General features: G+C 32.8%; 2 protein-coding genes across 2 annotated transcripts; both read left to right on the top strand.

Annotated features, from left to right (window-relative positions):
• The first annotated feature begins 5,602 nt into the window (after positions 1-5,602).
• On the top strand, positions 5,603-8,567 carry LOC118045732 (probable receptor-like protein kinase At5g24010). Its single transcript, XM_035054428.2, has one exon. It carries the CDS (start codon positions 5,827-5,829, stop codon positions 8,260-8,262), a length of 2,436 nt encoding a protein of 811 aa, XP_034910319.1. The 5' UTR covers positions 5,603-5,826; the 3' UTR covers positions 8,263-8,567.
• Positions 8,568-21,346: 12,779 nt separating this feature from the next.
• Positions 21,347-22,475, top strand: LOC118045780 (protein DEHYDRATION-INDUCED 19 homolog 4-like). Its single transcript, XM_035054495.1, has 5 exons — positions 21,347-21,365; positions 21,498-21,607; positions 21,891-21,946; positions 22,179-22,200; positions 22,284-22,475. Exons 1-5 carry the CDS (start codon positions 21,347-21,349, stop codon positions 22,473-22,475), a joined length of 399 nt encoding a protein of 132 aa, XP_034910386.1.
• The last annotated feature ends 629 nt before the right edge of the window (positions 22,476-23,104 follow it).

The raw sequence follows: 23,104 nt of genomic DNA on the forward strand, positions 1-23,104 counted from the left end.
TTTTATTCAAAATAAAACTAGTTTATTTAGTTTGTTGAGACAATAACTCTGGTCATTGAATTTTTTTAATTTTTTTAAAACAAGCTTGTGTCACCTAAATATTTTATGAAAAAAATAGCGCGAACCTAACATACTAAGGTACATGTCTAGTTCTCCACTAAAAATCAATTAGATATGATAAATCACGAGATCATATGAGAACTACTATTATGTGATTAGAAAAATTTGAACCATAGAAAGCAGATTCTGAACTACACAATACGTTTCTGATATATAAATATATAATTTGTTTTGTCCAACATCTTCTACTTCAAGCACCCATGGCATTTGAATATGGGAAAAGCTGAAATTTAATAATGCTGGAATTTGTGGTTCCACTGCTATTAAGGGACAGCACCAATAAAAATTTAGATTAGTTGTAGAATAATTCCAATGAAGTAGCTCTCGTGTTGTCAATTTGTCTAATGTGTTTTGTAACGTGAAGAATGTTTCAATTTGTCTAATGTGTTTTGTAACGTGAAGACTGTTTCAATTTGTCTAATGTGTTTCAATTTGTCTAATGTGTTTTGTAACGTGAAGAATGTTTCAATTTGTCTAATGTGTTTTGTAACGTGAAGAATGTTTTTCATTTAAAATGTATTAAATTAATGTTTTATTTTTTTTTAATTTTTGATATTATCATATTAAAAACTATAATTTTTTTTAAAATATCAATTAAAAAAATATTTAACCACATTACCATCCAATATTTTATAAACAAGAATGTCAGAAACCATCCAGAGTTGTCCCTGTTCTCCTCTCTCTCTCAGTCTCTCTCTTCACTGCACATCTATTAGCTCTCACTCCGATTTGCCTTGGATGAAACAAACACCTAAAAAAAACAGAGCATATTCCACCAAAGCATAAAAATTGAAAAGAAAAAAATCCAACCTAGCTAGCTAAATATATTGACATGCTTAATAATATTAATCATGCTAAAATACCCGGTTGTCTTCAGTGCTGGGAGGCCAGTCGTTTGTTGCAGGGTTACTTCTGAGGCAAAAGACTATTTGCCCACTTGACAATTCAGATTGAGATTCACTTTTGCAGTGCTTAGCGGGTCGTTATGGGACCATAGCGTCGAGCTGAGCTCTGATTTGATTCGCGATTTGCAGCTGTTGATCTGCTCCGACTTGGTTTAGTCATTGTCCATTGTCCCACCATGATTAGTTCCTTTCTTCTGCTTGCTTACTTTTCTAGTTTAGCAATAGCTGTCTTCCACTTTGGTAGAAAAAGAAAGAGAAACGGGCTATGTAAATATCAAATCTTTTTTATAAAGTTTGATCAATTTGTTTAGAAATTAAAGAGAAAAGATGTGAAAAATTGAGTTGCTACCGCGTAATTAAAAAAAAAATAAAAATTTTAAAATATGCATTAATTTCAAAGATTCAAGTAAATAATTAGTTATGATATTTGAAGAAAAAACAACATCACACTTACTATATCTAATGGAGTTCAATTTGCGATAACGAATGATTCTTAGTAGTCAATTGTGATTTTACCATAACTAGATGAGGATTTACTCTAGATAGATTACGTGAATAACCTAATAGATATATTTATGGACCAGTGAGATAAATTTAGGTCCAAGAGAAGGTTTAGTTGCGCTAGACTAGAATAACAACTCAAAAGGACCATAATTTTTTATTCGATTAATGGATCATAATTAAATTTTTATAGGAGTATCTAAAAGTTGTTTTCCTTAATGTAGCATTAGAATAGCTACTTCGACCATCGAATCTATAAATTTTGAAAATCTTGCCCCGAACCTATGGTTTTGGAAATTTTTGTGATTTCCTTGTTATTTGTGGATTTCTTGCTCTTTCCTTTGTAATTTTAGATTTTTATTTTGTTTTCTAGTTGAGGTAAGGTGACACAATCAAAAAATTGATGTCTTATCCCAAGTGCAGGAGTGTCGAAGTAATAAATAACCTGGCAAGACCGGGGTCGAACCACATGGAGGTGAACTATATAAAATTATAAACAACAAATGAAAAGGAGTTGAAAAGAACTTTTGAGATGTGAACACATCCATAAAAAAATTAAACATGCTTATATACTAATTTAATCATATTTTTACGGAAAATATAGAATGTTTATGTACAAAATTAACATATCCATATGCAAACATTCATTCAAAATTTAAAAAGAGACCTTTAAAAATTAATGGAATTGACTACAAATTGTTAAATTGTTGGAAACAACTGAAGAGAGGTGGCATGTGTAATAAATGTGTTAGGGCTTGGCTATGTAGTAGCAACGCGTGCTGTTAGTTTGACAATAGCTAGTTTAGGCAGTGCTTGTGTTACTCAAGCAAGCAACAATATATAAATAATACAAAAAAAAAGAAATTCAAGATTTTTTTGTGGGCCATTATAATATTTTGTTTATGGGTTATAATGGAGTTGAGTTTTGGAATTTTTTTTACCATGATCTTAGTAGCGAGGAGGGAAGGATTTGGATCGAATGTTGACTAGAAACCAAGATTGAGTAGTGATTTTGGTGTTTCTTTGGCTAAAATTTCTTTCAATTTTTAGGGTTGTAGCTATTTTTTTTATTTCGAAGTGAGTTAGTGTTGTAGTGTGTAAGGGTTGTTGTTATTAGAGATTTGCATGATGGTTGTGGCTTTAAGGGTTGTTGTTGGCGGTGTTGTAGTTATAGTAGTCTATTTTGTTAAATTTGGTGTAGTAAGGAGAAGTGTGGAGCAAATTGTTTTTAGTAGAGCTAATAAGAGAAGTGGTTCTGGTGGTTTTGTTGTTAGGTCTTTGGTTTTTATTATTAAAAGAGATAAGTGTAAATGAAGGGTGGTGTTATGGTAGTTGGATCATCTAAAAAAAAGACTAATTTATGGTTATAATGATTGTTGACGAGGGAAATGGGAGGCTATTTCTAGTGGGTTTTAGGCTTATGTATGTTGATTGATTAAGATGAGTTGTGGTGTGGCTAAAAGATGGGTATGTGAGATTGTGGGTTCACAATGGGTGTTTTGGTCTAAATGGTTATTAGAGGGGAAGCTCTTAAAGGAAGAGATTGAGGGTTGTATATGGTGGAGGTTTTTATTTTTAATCACTGCTATTGGCTATTAAATGGAGAAAAATAGCTGAAATTCTAGGCTAGAAGAATAATTGAGATGGAAATTTGGGTTTTGATTTTGACTGCTAGAATTTAGGGCTTAAATTGATGAGAATCAATTGAAATTGTAACTTAAGTTTGATTGCTTTTTCTAGGGAAGAAGATGAATAAATGAAGTAGTTTTGGAGAAAAGTCAAAAGTATAAATTATGTTATGTAATTCCTCTGATTTTTTCATTGTAGTCCTTGGCCTTTTGAATTTTTATACAATTAGGGTTTTAATCTTGGATTTTCTTTTCAATTTCATACCTAAATAAACTAACTAAACCCTTAAATTTGGATTCTTGTTATATATTCATCTTTGGTTCTTTAATTCTTTTAATTATAGTCAAATCAAGTTTTTTTGGTTAATTTTATTTTCAATAATATCTCCAATTGCATCCTAAATTATTTGAGAAATTTTTTTCTACCTTCTTCAATTCAATTATTGGCTTGTTATATTCAATTATTTAACCATTTTATTCTCAACTATATTTTATTCCTTTTTTTTTTTACTATTTTTACTATTTTTTTATTTTTTTTTATTTCATCTTTTTTTATTAATTATAACTTAACATGACATATAAAAATTAAAACAAAAGTGACAAAATAATGAAATGATTAAAATTGACTAGATTTATTGAAAATATATATACTTTTTACGTTTAAAATATATGAAAAAATAATGGGGGGTAAAAATATAAGTTATGATAGTTATCATCAATATCTGATTGAAAACTACTATCTTAATAACCATATACCACAAGTCCATCTCCTACATGAACCATAAAGACAATCTTAGTTCTTCTAAATTAGATTGATATCTACTCGTTATGCTCATAACATAAAATACTTTTGGTCTTGTATATAACATCACATATATTGTAGATCCTATAGGTGAAGCATAGGAAAATCTTTTCATCCTATCTCACTTAATTTATGTCTGAGAGCACATGTCTTTGAAAAAATATATACAATGTAAAAAATATAAATATCCTTTCTTAGGTTCTTCCATTCTAAATCATTTTAGCATCTTATCTATGTAAGTGGATTAGGATATTCTAAGAAACTTTATAGATCTATCTCTTTAAATCTTTATTCATAGTACATATGTTATTTATTTCATATCCTTCATGAAGAAATTCTTAGATAACCAAATATTTATTGAATGGAGTAGATGAATATTGATATATTGATAGGAATATAATTGCTAGTTTTAATTTTTTTACCTCCAAGGGTATTTTGACCGTTTTACTATGAACTTAAAAAGAGAAAAGACTAATTTATCCCCACTCAATTTGGTAATGAAAAATGGTCCATGTGAAAGGATTTTAATGCCAATTGAAGCTAGTGTTGAGTTTTTTAGGTGGAGAGGTAAACATGTTATTACACTGTTATAGTGAAAGGTGTTATTACACTGTATTTTTTTTTTTAAAAAAAAAAGAGTAGTCCTTATAAATGTCATCTCGAAATTAGTCCTTATAATTTTGAATCATTAATAACTTAGTTGTTTTTTTTTTTGTCAATTTTTACCGTGTTTGTTTACGTGCTCATGCTGTACTTTTCAAAAAAAAATTGTTTTATATTAATTTTTTTTATATTTTTAGATTATTTTAATATATTAATATTAAAAATAAATTTTAAAATAATAAAATATATTATTTTAATATATTTATAAATAAAAAACATTTTAAAAAGCAACTAGTATATTAATTACAAACACTACCTTCATATTTGTTGTTGCTAATCCATTAGGGACAAGTTTTAATTAAGCCTTCAAGATACATTGAACAGCGAATGAACATAAAAGTTTTTTTTTTTTTTAATGTATGCTTCATATATTGTTGTGTAGAATATATTTTCTTAGTTGAAAATTTATTAAAGTAGTATTTTTTAAAAAATTTATATTTTAATTTTAACACATCAAGATAATTAAAAATTTTAAAAATAAAAATATTTTTTAATATTTTTTTAAAATAAATATACTTTTGCAGCATATCCAAAGATAATTAGAAAATTACTCCCGCACCGGTAAGAAGCGAGGAAGGAGAACGGTCAATAATTATTGTTTCTTCAAAAACCAGGTTAGTTTCTAAGATTCTATAACGAAGACCTCGCAAACTGGGTCAAGCAAGGATGATAACAGTCAATGAGATTCTATAACGACAGGGTCACTTTTTGGCTTTGATAATTTGTCGTTGATGAAGTTCCTCCTTTGTGACTTTACTTCTCCTTCATTCATTTGGTTTATCTCTTTTATTAGAGACAACACCTGTACAGAGAGTAACAGATACAAGTCAACAAGTCTTCCACTGAAATTTCAAACTTGCCAGTACACGTGGGGTTGGACCAAGTCTGAAGGTTTATTGCAGTATTGTTGTGTAATGTATTATTGCATTAGAATCGGTCAAATAAGTTAAGGCTGTTAGTATGGTGCTCTGTTAGGATTTCCTGTTTTGTTGTTATTTTATTGCTTGTCAGTTGTAATGTTTGTTGGCCTATTTAGGCAGCAAAAGAAAGGGAATAAGGCATCGAATAAACAACTCAAACACTCTTCAACCTCTGTTATTCTTCTTCTTCTTTACTATCCAAAATTCTTTTATCACTCATATCTTCCGCTCCTGACATCCTTTCCTCCGTTCAAATAAAAAGCATCAAATATCCTCATCCAATTTCTATGGAGTTCACTCTTCATCCTCTCTTTCTTCTTCAATTTCTTCTTCTTCTTCCTCTTCTTTCATCCTCAGTACCTTACAATCCTTCGGTTAAGTACTTCATGAACTGCGGATCACGCACCAACGTCGATGATGATTACCGGACTTTTGTTGGTGATGAGAATTCTAGCACTTCCTTCGATGTAGGAAAAAGCAAATCTATCCAAAATGAAAAACCTTTACCCGGCACATCACCCCTCTATCATACAGCTAGAATCTATACGAAAATATCCTCGTATATGCTTGATATCACTCAAACGGGTTCCTACCTTGTCCGCCTTCATTTCTTTCCATTCAGCTTCAAAGGGACTCATCTTGCTGATGCTTTGTTCAATGTGTCTGCTTCAAATTTTTCACTTTTAACAGATTTTAGAGTCCCGAACAGTACTACTGAGTTCCCAGTGATCAAGGAGTTCTTTCTCACGATTGCTGCAGGAAATTTCAAAATCTACTTTCAACCAGCTGAAGAAACAACTTTTGCTTTCGTGAATGCCATAGAAGCCTTTCTTCTCCCACCAAATTTCTTCATGGATAATTCAACAATTCCTCCTTTACAGACCAAAGATGGAGCTCTTAGGACACTTTATAGGATCAATGTTGGAGGTCCAGAAGTTAACGATACCCTGTGGAGGAATTGGGTTCCAGATGATGATTATCTAGCTTTTGGGGGTTCGGGTGCAAGCCGTTCTTTTGGTGGTGAACTTCATGAGGCCAGTCAAGGGTTGATTGTCCAAGAAATTGCCCCTGATTCTGTGTACAAAACTTGCAAAGAAGCGCGTGTAGATAATAAAGGGGCATCCAATTTTCCAAATATAACTTGGCGTTTTAACGTGAGTAAGAAAGCTAGGCATCTTGTTCGTCTGCACTTTTGTGACTTTATCAGCGAGTCACCGGGTACTGTGAAATTTGATCTCAATATATCTACCAATTTCAGTCATGTGATCGATCCTAATTCTGGTGGGTTTAGTGAAATGGCATCTCCATTTTTCTACGATTTTGTGGTTCCTTCTGATGATTCCGGATATATGAGTTTTAGTATAGCCCCAGGAAATAATTCTACTGCGAAAGTTGCTTTTCTGAATGGATTGGAGATCATGGAGTTTGTGGGGAACACGATAGTTGTAGTGCCTGTTGATGAACATGAGACAAAAAAACATCTAGCTCTCATAATTGGTTCAGCTGGAGGTGTGGCTCTAGTCTTGGTTTTGATTTTATTATTCTCATTTTGTTTGAGATTAAAGCGACCAAAGCCCGTAAAAGCTGAGTTTCTTTATGGAAAAGGGAGGTCTTCCAGTTGGATAACTGAAAGAACTGAAAATGCCTCCTCCAAAGTTACTAATTTAAACCTCAAACTGAAGATATCTTTAGCTGAAATACTGGCGGCGACTCATAATTTCAATCCAAAGTTGTTGATTGGTGAGGGTGGGTTTGGCAAAGTTTATAAAGGAACTCTTGAGAGTGGTATGAAGGTGGCTGTGAAACGAAGCGATTCAAGCCATGGCCAAGGTCTTCCAGAGTTCCAAACTGAGATCATGGTCCTTTCAAAGATTCAACATCGGCATCTTGTTTCCTTGGTTGGCTACTGCGATGAAGGATCGGAGATGATATTGGTTTTTGAATTCATGGAAAAGGGGACTTTGAGGGAGCACTTATATGGGAAGGAGAGCTTAAGGAATCCATCTGCAAAAATTGAATTGACTTGGAAACAAAGGCTCGAAATCTGTATTGGCTCGGCAAAAGGTATCCATTACCTTCACACTGGTCCAGATGGAGGAATCTTTCACCGTGATGTTAAGTCAACAAACATCTTACTTGATGAACATTACGTGGCCAAAGTAGCTGATTTCGGTCTTTCTCAATTAGGAATGCCTGATCCGGACCATATAAGCGTGGGTTTAAAAGGTAGTTTTGGTTATCTTGACCCTGAATATTTCAGAACTTTTCAGTTAACCAACAAGTCAGATGTGTACTCTTTTGGTGTGGTGCTTCTTGAAGTGCTTTGTGCTCGACCCCCTATTGTAGACTCACAGCAGAGGGAGGAAATAAACTTAGCTGAATGGGGGATGTTTTGGCAAAAGGAAGGGCAGCTTGAAAAGATTATGGATCCTCTACTAGCAGGTCACATCAACCCTAATTCGCTGAGAAAATTTGGTGAAATAGTCGAGATGTGTTTGAAGCCACAAGGAACAGACAGGCCTAATATGATTGATGTGTGCTGGGATTTAGAATACGCAATGCAGCTTCAACAGACTGCAGTGCATAGAGAGGCACATGAGGACAACACCGCAACTGGTGTTTCATCAGATTCGGCACTCCCACTTATGCAGAACATGAGTTCTAATACGTTTCCAATGGATGATTACTCAGATACAACAGATACTGTAATGTATCCCAACTAAGAATTAACGATTCCAGATGATCCCCACAGGTCAGGAATGAGCTCTCAGTGCCTCCTATTATTATATCAAAATTCTCCAACAACGAATGGACTTTGAAGTCATTTGAGTATATGCTCTAGTTAATTCATGTTGTGAGATGAGAAGTTCTAAATAACAGCAACTACGTTCACAAGCTTTGTCGATTAAACCAAGAGTGATTGAGGTGGATAGCTTGACAGATGTGCTTTTAGATGCTAATGTTCATCCCTTAGATGCATATCTGTAAAATATAAATAATAATAAAGTTTGATTGGATGTTAAATGTAGTGAAATTGTTTCATGGTAGATTTGTCCACGGTATCTAAGAGATAGATGGAAAAAATCCTAGCTGGAATCATGGGTTTAATTTTGGTAATAAATGTGAGGGGAAGCACTTCGAGATGACTTGCTCAGAACTTGATAGGCCATCACTCTTGTTCAAACAATCCATCTTAAGAATTAGCTTCTCCTTTTAGGAACAAATATAAAAAATGATGCACAATTTTCAAGAAATCCAACAACTCAATTAACATAATCTTTTGAGATTTTAGTTGACCCACTTAACCTAATCTCCAAGAAATCGAGTTGATCCAATTGACATGATCTTCAAATTGATCTAACTAACTCACTACATGCAAACTACCATTTAAGCTTATGGTGTCTCTCAAATGGACAAATTTGAATCTAATGTTTGCACACTTACGGAAGATTGCTCAACCCATGTTTCTTAACCCGCCCTTTATGTTGTTGGTATTTAGCACTCAATGTTAATGGGACCTTGCTTGCCATAGTTAGGTCTATAGAACAATGTTAAGGCATGTCAATGCTAGAGTATGACCCATTTAACACCATGTTATTTTTAATAAACAATGTAACCATCAACTACTAGGGTTAATTAAATCAAATAATTACCTTTGAACTAGGTCAAATAGTGTTTTTCTATGTATGCCCTATTCATCATGTAGATTGGTGTGTTTCATGGGTTTAAAAAGACACATGAAACACTAGGTAAAATTTAATTCTTTCATTCCTTGCATGCATAAATATTCTTATTTTCTAAGCATTTGTATTTATCATCTTCTTCAATATACTTTGTTTCATACAAAACACAACCTTCAAAGTTATATACATCATACAACTAAACAAACATAAGAATCAAAAGGTCCCTAAAGCTTTATATAGAACATGTTTTATAGGTGTCATGACCAATGCAATGTTTTTTCTTCAACTTCTTAACCTAGTTATTTTTTGTTAAAAAGACCTAAATCCAATGCAATTTTCCTTAAACTTCATTGTAATTAAGTTATATAAATATTAAACCCATCTAGTAAATTATGAGAAGTCCAATATTGTATTGAATATGATAAACATTTTGTTACTTGGTATAAACTAAATCTTTTTTAATTAAATTTCCTCAATATACTGAAGTATTAGCATTTTATAATGTAAATTGTAGCCCAACCAAATATTTTAGCAGGTTATGTTACTTGTTATTTTCTAGTAAAGACAAATTCCTATAGTGAAATAATAAGCTTTCTAGTCCTTATTTTGTGACTTATTTATAATTACTTAAGTTTATAACAACTTCATGAACTTTAGTGCATTGAGCATCTAGGTAAGTTTTATTATTACTTATATTTTACAAATATTCATCCAATATTAATAAGAAGGCATAACAATTTACAACTTGAAACTCATTTGTCAAGATCATTTACCCTAATCACTTTTTGTTGAATGTTGTCGTACCAATAATTAATTCTAAATTTAGAGAACAATGTAGTACCTATTGGGTCAATAAAGAGTGATTGATATTTGAGTTTCTAGATGTTAATTTACATGCCTTCTTATTAATATTGAATGTATATTTGTAAAACATAAGAAATAATAAAGCTTGACTAAATGCTCAATGTACTAAAATTCATGGTAGAATTGTCTAGGTTAGCTAGGTAATGGATATGGCAATTATTAGGTCTAATCAATGCCCTAAAACGTCATGAAACAAAGACTTTATCTTGTATCAATGTCGATCCCGAGTGTAGACATAAGTCACATCATTTCATCTCCCCAAGACAATTATGACAATCATATGAGGGAAATCCTAAAAGATTTATAACTTTTGAGTTTTGAAACTAACAAAAGAGAAGTTGTTACATGTTGATAGATTATAGGCCACTATTAATGGAGAGCATGCATATATAATGTTTGCAACTTCTCTCACTTTATCACCTTCATAAAATCAAAACAATTACACATTTTCTATCTTAGTCTTAACAATTTTAGGCAAGAGTTCATCATTTTATGACTATAAACCAGCCATTAAATTACCATTAAAATTGTCTTGTTTCTTTTCTACTCTTTACAGAGGAATTTTAGTGTGATTTTGAGTTATAGAGCTAACATTCAAATGAACTCTAAATGCGTTTTGCTGAAATTTAGTGAGAAAACTCTATTTAAGTGACATTTTTCCAATAACTTAAGAGTTTTTTTAAGTTATGATAGATATTTTTAGGGTAACTAGTGAATCCAAGGCTACCTTGTATGGGGAGGCCCTAAGAAACTTTGGATCTGAAAGCACTTTGAGTTGATCGCTTCATAAAATAACAAATTTTCAAACTCACTTTGAGCTAATATCCCTTTAAATGAATACATTTTAAGAAATTCACTTTAAGATGATCACTCTATAAAAACTCAAATTTCAAAATCACATTGAGCATATCTCTCTTCAAACTGAATAAGTTTTCAAAAAATCACTTTGAGAAAGTTACTCTATAAAAATATCATTTTTCATTAGGTAGATCACCTCATGATTTGACCATTTCAGAAAAATAAGGTCAACCTCTCAATTTAACTATTTCAGAAAAATAAGGTTGGTCACCTCTAAGTTTAACCAAAATTCAAAATTCTCTAGTGGATTTGCCTCTCAAGTTTGATGGTTTTTTAACTTTTTTATAAACGCCATATTTTCTTTACAAGCTTACTGCACAAATTCTATGAATATTACTTTTCATAGGGCTTTATATAGTAAGCATTGTTAAGATAAAGCAACTATCATAACACAAATTTTGACCCCCTCTTTTCAAAACTTTTTTCAAAAATCCAAAAATAAAAAAAAAAATTCTAAAAAACAAAGTGTTTTCAAGGCATTTGCACTCATTTAGTAGTTTTCAACGTCTTTTTTAAAAATTCAGAAAACACTTGAAAAAAAAAAAGCAAAAAAAAAACAAAAAGCTTTTAAAGCATTTCAGTAATTAACGCTTGCATTTCATAATTCTTGATTAGTTTTCTTATCAAATTAACATTAAAGTTGTTTCGAAAAAAAAAAACAAAACATAAAAAACAAGAAAACTAAAAGAACCAAAATTGGAAGCAAGACAGACAAGTGGACTAAAGTGCAAAATAAGAAAAAAAATAAGGGATCAATGTAAAATGGAGTTACTTTGTGACTAAACAATTTAAAATAAAATTATATAATTTATAGGCTATAAATAGTTAAGGAGTTTTGAGAGAGGGGAGAAAAAACCCTAGTCACCCAATCACAAAACAACCTATAGAAAACTCTAGCCTTATCTCTTTCACTTCCCCTTTTACTACCAAAACCCTAGCCACCCATATCACAAACTAACCTATAAAAAAGCTCTAGCCTTATGATTAGCATTTAAAAGTGCATTTTTATCAAGATTTTATATCATTATTTTGCACTTGAAGTATCAATAACTCAACTAAAGCATGTTTTATAATAACATACCTAATAATATAAGATACCTTTAATTTATGGTAAATGTTCATCTTAAATGCAAACCTATCACTTAAATGAAAGAATTGATTGATGAGTTTAAGTATTGAAATTGAAAAGACAAAGAGAGGGCCAAACTTAGAAAAGAGATGTTGGTGCAGTCTAAACTAGAACACTGTTCGGTAATTGGGTTATATCTCGAGTTCTAGATGTCCAAATGACCTTAATGTTTTGGACAACTTTGGTAAGATATAGGTCTACAACTTTCATGTGGAGTCCAAGATTTAAAAAGGCCGTTTTCAAGTCCAAATTATAGCAACAACGGAGAAGTTTGAATTTGTCCTGTAACCTAGATACTGTTTAGTGTTCAGCCCATATCTCGAGTTCTAGAAGTCCAAATGACCTCAATTTTTTTCCTAGAAATATAAGACAATTTCCTAGAACTTTCATGAGTACAAGTGGTTCCAGTTTTAATGTTAGCAATGATGTTTTATTTAAATAAGAAGATAAAGATTTTCACCAAGTCAAGAGTTGGCCACCCACTCAACAATTAATCATCAAATCAATAGTTGTAAATTTTGGCCTATAAAAGGAGGCATTTGCCATGCATTTAGGGGCTTGGTTGTTCAAATCAAGAACTTGCTCTTGCTCTCTCTCTTTATATTTTTTTGTAATTCTTAAGTTTTGCTTTCATTAATATCTTGTTTATGCTTTTCCTTTCCTTTACTTAGTTAACTTGTATCTTATTTATGCTCTTATTTTGTTTATTTATGTTTCTCTTCTTCATTATGTTTAGCTAGGTTTATTATGTCAAGTGAAAAGGTTACACTAATGGTGTAAGAATAAGTATAGTGTAAACTCAATATGGACCTTAATGTTTAATATTAACATGTCTTATCTTTTTATCTTACTAATTCTTAATACCTTGCTTTTAAAATGGTTAATCTAGATTTGTGTTGTATAACACTTGGTACAACAAAGGCTTGGAACTCTCATAGCCTAACCATGTGGTATTACATTCACCTGTGATATGAAAGGGACTTGATTTGTTGTTAATATAAGTTAGCATCATGAATTCCTGACAATATTTAAAAGTTTGGTGTTACTTAAATAAGATAATTAATATGATCATGTTAACAATTTATAATGAGCTATTAATGACAAATCATCTGATCGGAACCTTTTTTGTGTGTGGTTTCCAATTGAATAATAAGAGTTTATACTATACTTGTTTGAAATACCATTAGTGGATCCTCTAACCTTGACATTTTTTTAATCCTTACATTAATCTTCTATCTCAAAGTTCTCATTAACTTCTTTTTATTATTATTCTTTACTACTACTACTACTACTACTACTATTGTTGTTGTTGTTGTCTATAATTTATACAATTAACCTCCCTATAGTTCTACCCTAGTCTTGTCGGGTTATTTATTACTTCGACACTCCTACACTTGGGAGAAGACATCAATCTTTTGGTCATGTTAAACCCTTTCCTTACCCTCAGAGATTAACTCGTTATCTTTCTCACAAGGTTCAAAAGTGGGTTTTTCAATAACCTAACCACTACGAAGAGTGATGACTGATTTGACTTGATCCATGTGTTGGCTTCCGAAACTACTTGCATTTACATTGTATTGTCCCTTTGGATTTTGTTGTGGTTGAGATGGAATCTTACCTTTCTCTTGAAAACTGAGACCAGATGTGAATTTTACAAGAGCATCTTTAAAATGTGTCATGTTTTGAGCAAGTTGAGTGTTGATTGTCTCTTGCTTTTCAATGAATGCATGCAATGTTTCTTTAAGATTTCTTTTAGGAGGTGGAGCATAAGGAAGTGCATATCCATGGGAATTTTGGAAATTATAGTGTGCTTGAAATGGTGGCTGTGAAGTTTGTGCATTATTGTTATCACTCTTCCAACTTAAATTTAGGTGATTTCTCCAACTAGGGTTGAATGTTTGCGAGAATGGGTTATGATTGGGCCTTTGGAAACTATTTAAAACATGGGCTTATTCATGAAGGCATTCCTTGAAAGAAGGCAAAGTTGGACATTCATTAGTTGCATGCTCCTTTGTTTCACTAATTTGACACACAATGTCTTAAACAGATTTTAATTGACCACTCTTTTTAAATTCAAGTGCCTCGACTTTTCTAGCTAAAGATGCAAATTTGTCTTGGAGGTCATGATCTTCCCCAAGGTTATACATAACTCCACTAGATATATGAGGTTGGGTTTTACTTGGTGCCTCATAAGTGCCTGTAGTGTCCCAATTTTGTGCATTTTCAGCTAATAAGTCTAGGTACTCCATTGCTTCATTAAGGTCTTTATTTTGAAAAGTTCCATTGCACATCAATTCCACCATTTGTCTATCTTTACATGTTAACCCTTCATAAAAATGTGAAACTAATCTCAATGTTTCAAAACCATGATGAAGGCAAGTATTAAGCAAGTCTCGATACCAATGTTAGGATAGTGGTGAAGACAAATTGTCTCCTCATTAAGACTTTCATCTCCCCCCAAGTCTGAACAAGTCGTTCCTCATTCCTCCTTCTACTGATCATAATCTGATCCCACCAAATCAATGCATACTTCGTAAACTCAATTATCACCAATTTTACTTTTTTTGTTCAGAATAGCTATGGCAAATCAAAATTCCAATCTACCTTTTTCTCCCACTCTTTATGGCCAGCAGATGCACAATCATAGTCATCTGCACCCGCATCTATGTTTTCGTTAATAAACTCTTCAAAATCAAATCTGACATTCTGTACAGCTATAAGGACTGTATTTCCCCGGCGATTAGCCCCACTGTTCCGTTGCTTTATCGAATTCACCTCATCTTTCAGATCCTTGTACGTCCTTGTCAACAACTCAAGTTGCTAGCCTATGGCTTGTAATTGGAAAGCTGTGTCAGCGTTTTGTGTCGCTGATTCGTTGTTTTCAAACATTCTTTGAATCTGCAAAATTTAGTTAGTAGCATAAAATATATCCTTACACCTCTCGTGTACCACACAAAAAAACAAAATCCAGGCTTTTCACTCTAATAAGCTCACTACGTCTTTTACCTCATAATTTGTTTTCTTTTGGTTATTTAGGAACTGAAATCAACAGATCAAAGTCAGTTGCCTTCATAACACACTCTAATTATAATTTTCAGACTCAAGAATCAAAAAATAAACTGAAAACAAAGCAAAAAAAAAAAACTATGATTACAATTTTACGAGTAGCAATGCAAATTCGTACGAATTGTGGACGAAACGAAGACACGAAATAAAACAGAAGCGAATATTTACGAGAACAATTAATTGACTCCTAGATAACCCAAATATAGTAGAAGCAAAAAGATTTGGACAAAACTAAACAACAAAGATCATGATTTGAAACTTGAGGCAAATCTAACCTATTACGTAATTTTTACATAACATAATTAAAACCCAAACCAAATGATCTTGAAATGACCTCAAATTCAATATTTAGTATTACAATACTATGGAAACACCAAAAATAAATTTATAGGTCGTTCTCTTATGTCTAGGTACTCAAACCCCTTATATGATTAGTTTACGACAAAATTGAACCTCCAATTAAAACCTCCAGAAGCCGATATCAAAATAAGCCCAAATTTAATATATGATGCGATATCACCCCTAATAGACTGAATATGAAGTTTAAATTGATTTCGAGGTGGTTTGGTTATGGTTCACCAAGAGTTGTGTTTATACGGCAAAAATTGAATGATCTTTCAAATTTCAACTAATCCCTCTTTCACTCTCTTTTTGTTTTTTTTATACTAATATGATTAGAGATAGTAACAAGATGAAATATAAACTTTTTTTTTTTGCTTAGATGATGTAGACATGAAAAACAAGAAGATGGACGCAAACACTGAAAAACTTAAAGGAACACTAAAAAAACAAAAATAACATAATGATATGACCTTGTTTCGGAGCCTAGCTTTAATACCAATTGATGTGAACCTCATGATTACGTGGTCACGCAAACTACAATTAAGATTGAGATCTGGTCCCGGAAAGCTGAAATAGGTTTGATAAGAGTGTGACATAATGGAAACCTGCCCCATGGCACCAACACTATTGGAATGAGTAGAATAACGCCACGAAGCCAGTTAATCTTCAATAAGTCAGATTCAGTTCGTTCAAGAACTGAAGAATGCAAGAATCACTCTCACATATTAAAACTAAAAAATTCAGAAGTAACCATCATCAAAGCTGCTAAAATTTTGGCTTATATGAGTTTAAATAGTTCTTGAAAAATTAACCCTAATGGACCCTTTATGTGGACTTATATGAGGTTCACTCAAAACTAGCCCAAAACCCTAAACTAAAAAGCCCTTAACTTAATCCAAACAAGCCTTGGATCCTAGCTGAAAACAAAGTATTAATTAAGGCCAAATAAGCTTTGGGTTGTAACTAACAAAATAAAATAAAGCCCCTAATATTACAGAACTGATTTAAGGCTTCTTTATAGCCTTCCATGCAGCCCTTTAATCCTAGAAATAAAAGGAAAAGGTAGCCACCCATATTGTTTTCAAGTTGTAGTAGGATTCTTTTGTTTCCTTTGCTATCCTCACTTTATGGTCTAAATAAGGTTGTATTGGACCCTTCTTGCATATAGATAAGATGTACTACGATCTCCTCTTGATACTCCAATGGACCTTTCAATTCTGACTTGGTGGAAACCTTCAAAACCAATACATTCAATGCCTCTTTTAATGTCTTTGTCTTGGACCGAGTTATTGGACCATTTGGAACATGTAATAGGTCCTTATTGGTGTTTCTGGGCTGGTCCATATCACATGTGCTTCACGAACAAGCAATTCACGCAAAGAACTAGGTCTGATAGGAGTGTGACACAATGGAAACCTGCCCCAGGGCACTAATACTATTGGAATGAGTAGAATGACTCCACGAAGCCAGTTAATCTTCGATAAGTTAGATTTAGTTCGTTCAAGACTTGAAGAATGCAAGAATCACTCTCACACATTAAAACTAAAAAATTCAGAATAATAATCATCAAAGCTGCCAAAATTTTAGCTTACATGAGTTTAAATAGTTCTTGAAAAGTTAACCCTAATGGACCTCTTATATGGATTTATATGAGGTTCACTCAAAATTGACTTAAAAACCCTAAACTAAAAAGCCCATAACCTGATCCAAGCAAGCCTTGGACCGTAGCTCAAAATAAAGTTTTAATTAAGCCTAAATATGAAAGAAAATAATAAAAATAACTAATTTATTATTAAATACCATCAGCCCTTCTTTCCTTGTGTAGCTAGGATGAATAAGGTATCCTTATAAGAAAAGGATTCTGAAACATTAATGAATCATTGCCACATTTGTAAATTATATTGCAGCTCATTAAAGATTCTTATGGAACTAGAAAATTCCCAAAACCAGCGGCCACATCCTTGTAGGAAAAGGATCCTTATCAAATAGGAAGTCCACAAGTCAAATGGAAGTAAATAACAGAATTCGTACAGCCTCTGTTGACTAGTATTGTGGTACCTTCCCGAACTCCGATTGACCTAAATGTTTAACCCAAGGTAATACAACATGTCTGGAGAGTCCACATAAAATATTAGTCCAATCCAATGGTCGGATTGAGAAATATGATTGTTTCCGTAAACTTGTACTGTTACGCTTTTTATGCCAAAATCCGAATCTGACCTTATGTGGGTCGTATCATAAGGCTGAACTATATTAAGGAGCCTCCATTCTCCTTCCATTTCATTGCACCTCCATCTGCCCCACAACAGCTCCCTCTCACAAAACCCAAGCCAGGCATCCCCCACTGACTTCAGCCTCTTCTTCTCCCTTATCGACCACAATAGATCTTCCCTCATCAACATCCTCCACCAATCTCCATAGTTAGCTACAGCAGCACTGTCCTCACTAGAGATCCACAAGCATCACGAATGACAGCAGCAAGCCTAACCGCTGCTGCTACCAACAGGAGTGAAGACCATCAATTCCTTGACCACCATCGCAGCTCCCTATACAACAGCTAGATCGGCCACCAAAAGAAGGAAAGAATAACAAACCAGAGCAGAAAAAAAAAAAGACCCGAGATCAGGAAAGAGAAAAGAAAATTAAAATCAACTGCTTGTTGTGTTTCTTTTTTTTACAGATAACTGCAATAGTCACCTCTAACGAGGAAGAGAATAGAGGAGGAAGTCGTTTCGAATCTCCCCTATTGCCTAGAGTTTTGTGGCGAAGCGTGAGATTCAAAGGGGTCTCTACTTAGTATTATGATCACTGAGAACCTCAGTTGTTCTTTTAGAGTTTAAAATAAGGGATTGGTTGTGTTAAAAAAACAACATTATCACCCTAAAACATCTTACTTAAGGTAAGTTATATTAGTACTTGTCTTTTACTCCTAACGTGAATGTATACCAAGGGTTTATTTATACTAATTCATGGACATATAAGGTCAAGAATGGGTCTAATGTAAAGGATTTGACCGAAAGGATCAAAAGATGGTTGGTTAGGCAAAAGTCTATCCTTTATAAGGTTCAGGTCATTTCACCATTCTTGGTTATTGTCATAAATTAATTTTGAATCCTTCAAAATTGTTTTATAAAAACGAACATTTTTCATTCAAAAATCCAAAAAATCAGAAATCCAAAAAGTTTGGAATACAAGTTTGTGAGCTATAATAGGTCATAACACTAGAAAGATAGTCAGATTAGAATATTGTTGACGAGATAAAGTTGAAGAAGGATTTAATTGAAGTAAAATTAATTTTGAAAGTTAACTTGATCAAAATTAAAATAATTAATTAAGTTTAAGAACTTAATTAAACTTTTAATATGTTTAATCGATTAAATTAAAGACTTAAACAAAGCAAAAAATAAATCTGAAAGTCAGTTCAACATTTTTTTGCCCTGTTATTGTATAGCAGATCTAACATTTTTTTGCCATCTTTCCCATTTAAACCCTTTACAAAGCTAGCCAAAAACCAGCCAAGGCCACGGTTGTACCCTGTAGGCTGCAGAGTCGAGAAGTGCACCCTCTTACACTCCTTGAATAGGCAGTTGAATTGCAAGGAGTTCTTCCAAGACAGACAAAAAAACCAAGGCTTGAGAAAACAAACAAAACCTACAAAGCAAGGGAGCAGTATACTACTAGCCTTGCAAGAGAGTAGGACGGGCATGAAAAAGGAATCAACAACCAATATGGATGCCTAGTCATAACGATGTTGATTTTGCCCACTGAAGATCTTCACTTGCTGGCTTGCAAATATTGACCAAGAGGCAACCATAATCAGTGGGGACGAATTAAACACCAAAAACTCATTTTTTTCCCATCATTTTTAGACCAAAAGCCATCCAGTCCATCGTGAACAACCCATGTTCCAGCAAACCCGTCATCTTCCTCCTCGCTACTAGCAACCATGACCAAGAACCAGCCACGAAGCCAACACCTCTACCATTACAACCCAAACCTATCTCTACGTGGAGCAGCAGCCCTACAATATCCTTTTAACCCAAATCCCAACCACACAATAGCCACCATAAAACCTGAGATTAGGCCAAGAAACCAAGCAAAACTCCACAGTAAACCACACCAATGAATCCAACAGTGGTTGCTGCTTCTTTTATCAAGAAAGTCAAATCGTTTTCTTCCTGTTTCTTTCTTGAGTTCATCTCTGCATGCGAGGTACACGCATGACTGACAAAGCACCAAAAGTGGCAGTAACAGCCCAATGCCAATGAGTAGCCACAGCCACAATAGAGAGCAAGAATCTGCAGAGAGAGAAATTGATCTAAGAGAGAATGAAGGAAACAAACCAAAACTTTATGTGTGGGTTTATCTTCTTTCTTCTTCTTCTTCTTCTTCTTGTATTTTTTTTTAAGGTAATAGTTAAGAGTCACCATAAAAAGTATAAGAAGGAAGAGGAGAAGCTGTTGCTTGAGATCCACCTTGTTTTCTTGTTTTCCGGTACACTAGTGTTGGCGCGTGAAGTCACGCATGATAACGATGATGGCATATGAAACCCATTCACCACTATTGTTCCTATACTTCCAACCTTGATTTCAGTATATCTTGCACACATCAAACACCTCCTACAATTGATCTATAACCTTAAATTGTTTTTTAACAAATTGCTAAAATATTATAAAATTTAGGAACAAAATTCACATTGTTGTTTATAAGTTTTGGACTGTTTGAACAATATTAATTTGGATTGTTATGTATTGTGATTTGAGATGATTTGATATTTTTTGTTGGATTGTTTATTTTTTTTATATGGTGATTGCTATTTGAAAATTAAATATTGATGCATGGATTTTGTTAAGGTTTGTGTTGATTCACTTAAATTAGAATGATTAACAAAAGTTGAGTTAATTTTTGGTATCATTGGATTATTAAGTTGATGAGTAATGAATAAATATTTTGCATTGTGATTAAAACAGCTTGATTAAAAGCATTTTTGGGTTTTACACATGTTAATTTGATAAGAAAAGTATTCAAGAATTATGAAATGCAATGTTAATGGCTAAAATGCTTAGAAAACATTTTTTTGGCTTTTTTTCAAGTTTTTTTTAAATATTTTAAAAAGACATTGGAAATTACTAAATGAGTGCAATGATTTATAAAACTCTTAAGTTATTGGAAAAATGTTAACTTAAATAGAGATATCTACACCAAATTTTAGCAAATCGCAACTAGAGTTCCTTTTAGGATTTTCCTCGTGTGGTTGTCATAATTGTTCTTGGGGAGATGAATTGATGTAACTTATATCTACACTCAGGATCGACATGGATACAACCATGGTTGTTAAAAACGAGTTTTGACTCGTAAAATCATCGATTTTACAAGTCAAAATGCATAAAACATGTAAAATTGGGTTTAAACTCGAAAATCGGTAAAATCGATCAAACCTGGTCAAACTCGTATAAAATCAGGTTAACCCATAAAAACGATTCAATTTCTTGATTTCACATGAAATTTAAAACTTGTACCCTGTGCTGACTCAGCACCCCCTTTTCCCAATCCTCACCCCACCCGTGACCAACATGAATTGGGATTGTGCTAGTTGAGTAAGGAAGCTAGTACTACAACGTTGGAACCAAAGGATATGGTTCTTCATCTTTCAAAAACTAGGCTCTTATTATCTGAAGAAGAAACGATCATCATTTGGAGTGGAGAGAGAGCTGAGGGAGCATGAATTGAACCCAACACCACCATGTTAAGGGGACCTTTGTTGTCCACTTGATAACTCTAGTTTTTATTAAAGGATAAAGGATTCACCATCTCTATCTCCCCCCCTTTCTAAATGCGCAGAAGCAAGAACCATCACAACCAAGAATGAAAGAATTAGGATCTGGTTTGTTTAAAATCTTTCATTTCTTTTGCAATGTCCTTAGTTTAGTAAGAGATGGTGTCTAAAAGCTGTTTTTTATTTTTTTGGATTTTTTGTTGGTTTGTGGTGCTAGATCTGTATGTGAGACTAAAACAGAAAAGGATTTAAAAGTAGAGTATATATGTCCGTTTTGCGGCGAGGATTTTGATGTTGTTGGTCTTTTTTGCCACATCAATGAAAAACATCCTGCTGAAGCCAAGAATGGGGTATCATATTCTTATCGAGTTCTATTGATGGATGTAAATTAAAAAGTTTAGTTCTTTAGTGTTAAATTGCTTTTGGTAAAGGGTTTTATGGGGTTTGATTTTAAATGAGATAATTTGGTTAACTGTGTGAGTTTGTTGCCTTGTTTTTTAGGATTTTTTTTATTTTATCCTAAAGCATATAAATTGGTCATTTTCTTTTTGTAACACTATTAATTACAATTTTCTAGTTTTTTTTTTGTCTAAAGACTATTACTAAAATGATATTGGAATTGTTTGTTTTCAGTTATATCCAGTTTGTGCTAAAAGGGTGGGGATGGACATTGTTACTCATATTACTTGGTAGTATGAGAACTTTTTTAATATATCCTTGTATCTCAAAATTTAACTCTTAACATTTAACATTTTGGTTCTGGTTTTTTTACATAATCTGGATTGGTTTACACATAACCAAACATGCATGTTTATGTAGTTCAAATGTTAATTATATGGAAAAGTGACCTAGGTAATGTTGGTAACTGAAAATCTGTTTAGTGAATCTCTAGGCTCATGAGAAACTTTCAACATCAAAAAGGTGCTTAGGAATCTCCTATCTTGTTAGTTACCGGTTAACGGTGTCCGAACTATTAGTTTGTATCGACTTCTCTATTGAAGTTCCTTGACTGGAGATTACGTGTAGCATAAGAGGAGAGCGCGGAAGGGGGGAGCTAACTCAGCATTTTCTATACTGAGAAAAGAGCTGCAAGAAGGAAGTTTACAATCCCTTCTTGGTGGATCTTCATGCTTTGTTTTGTCCTCCAATACAAAACTTGATCCATTGCTTTCACCTTTCATATTTCTTGTCATAGTTTTGCAGAATTGGAAAACTTAAAACTAAGGTTCAACTTCCTGCAGTATGATGTTAGTGTTTTCCTTTTCTGTTAATCTTTTCACTAGTTAAGCTTTTTCATATTTTTATAGTGAAAAGAGTTGTGTTATAACCTAGTTTCCATGGAAATTTCACATGCCCATTTAGGCAAGTCAATTGTTACCTAGATTTGTAACCAAAAAGTTTTTATTCAAATTGAGAAAATTAGTTGTTGCTTGTATTATGGTGTTTTTGGCAGCCTCAACATTTATTAAATTTCTTATCCTTGCACAATTAGCATGTCTGATTAATTTGTGTTCAAAGTGTATTGAATTGCAGGATATAATGCATATTTAACATGTATTCTCTTCATTTATTGAATTGTGATTTTATGATTTTTAATTAAAAAAAATTTACTTGCAATTTTATGATTTTACAATTCGAGTTTATATTATATGTTCCGTGTCGTGTTAAAAAAGCATTTTTGACAACCTTGGATACAACATAAAGTCTTTGTTTCATGAAATTTTAAGGCTTTGACTAGACATAAGATTTGTCATATCAATTACCTAGCTAACCTAGACAAATATGTTAATCAACACTACTAGTTGATGGTTACATTGTTTATGAGAAAATATGATGTTAAATAGGTC

This window comes from Populus alba, chromosome 5, assembly GCF_005239225.2.
Source record: "Populus alba chromosome 5, ASM523922v2, whole genome shotgun sequence".
Classification (NCBI taxonomy): domain Eukaryota; kingdom Viridiplantae; phylum Streptophyta; class Magnoliopsida; order Malpighiales; family Salicaceae; genus Populus; species Populus alba.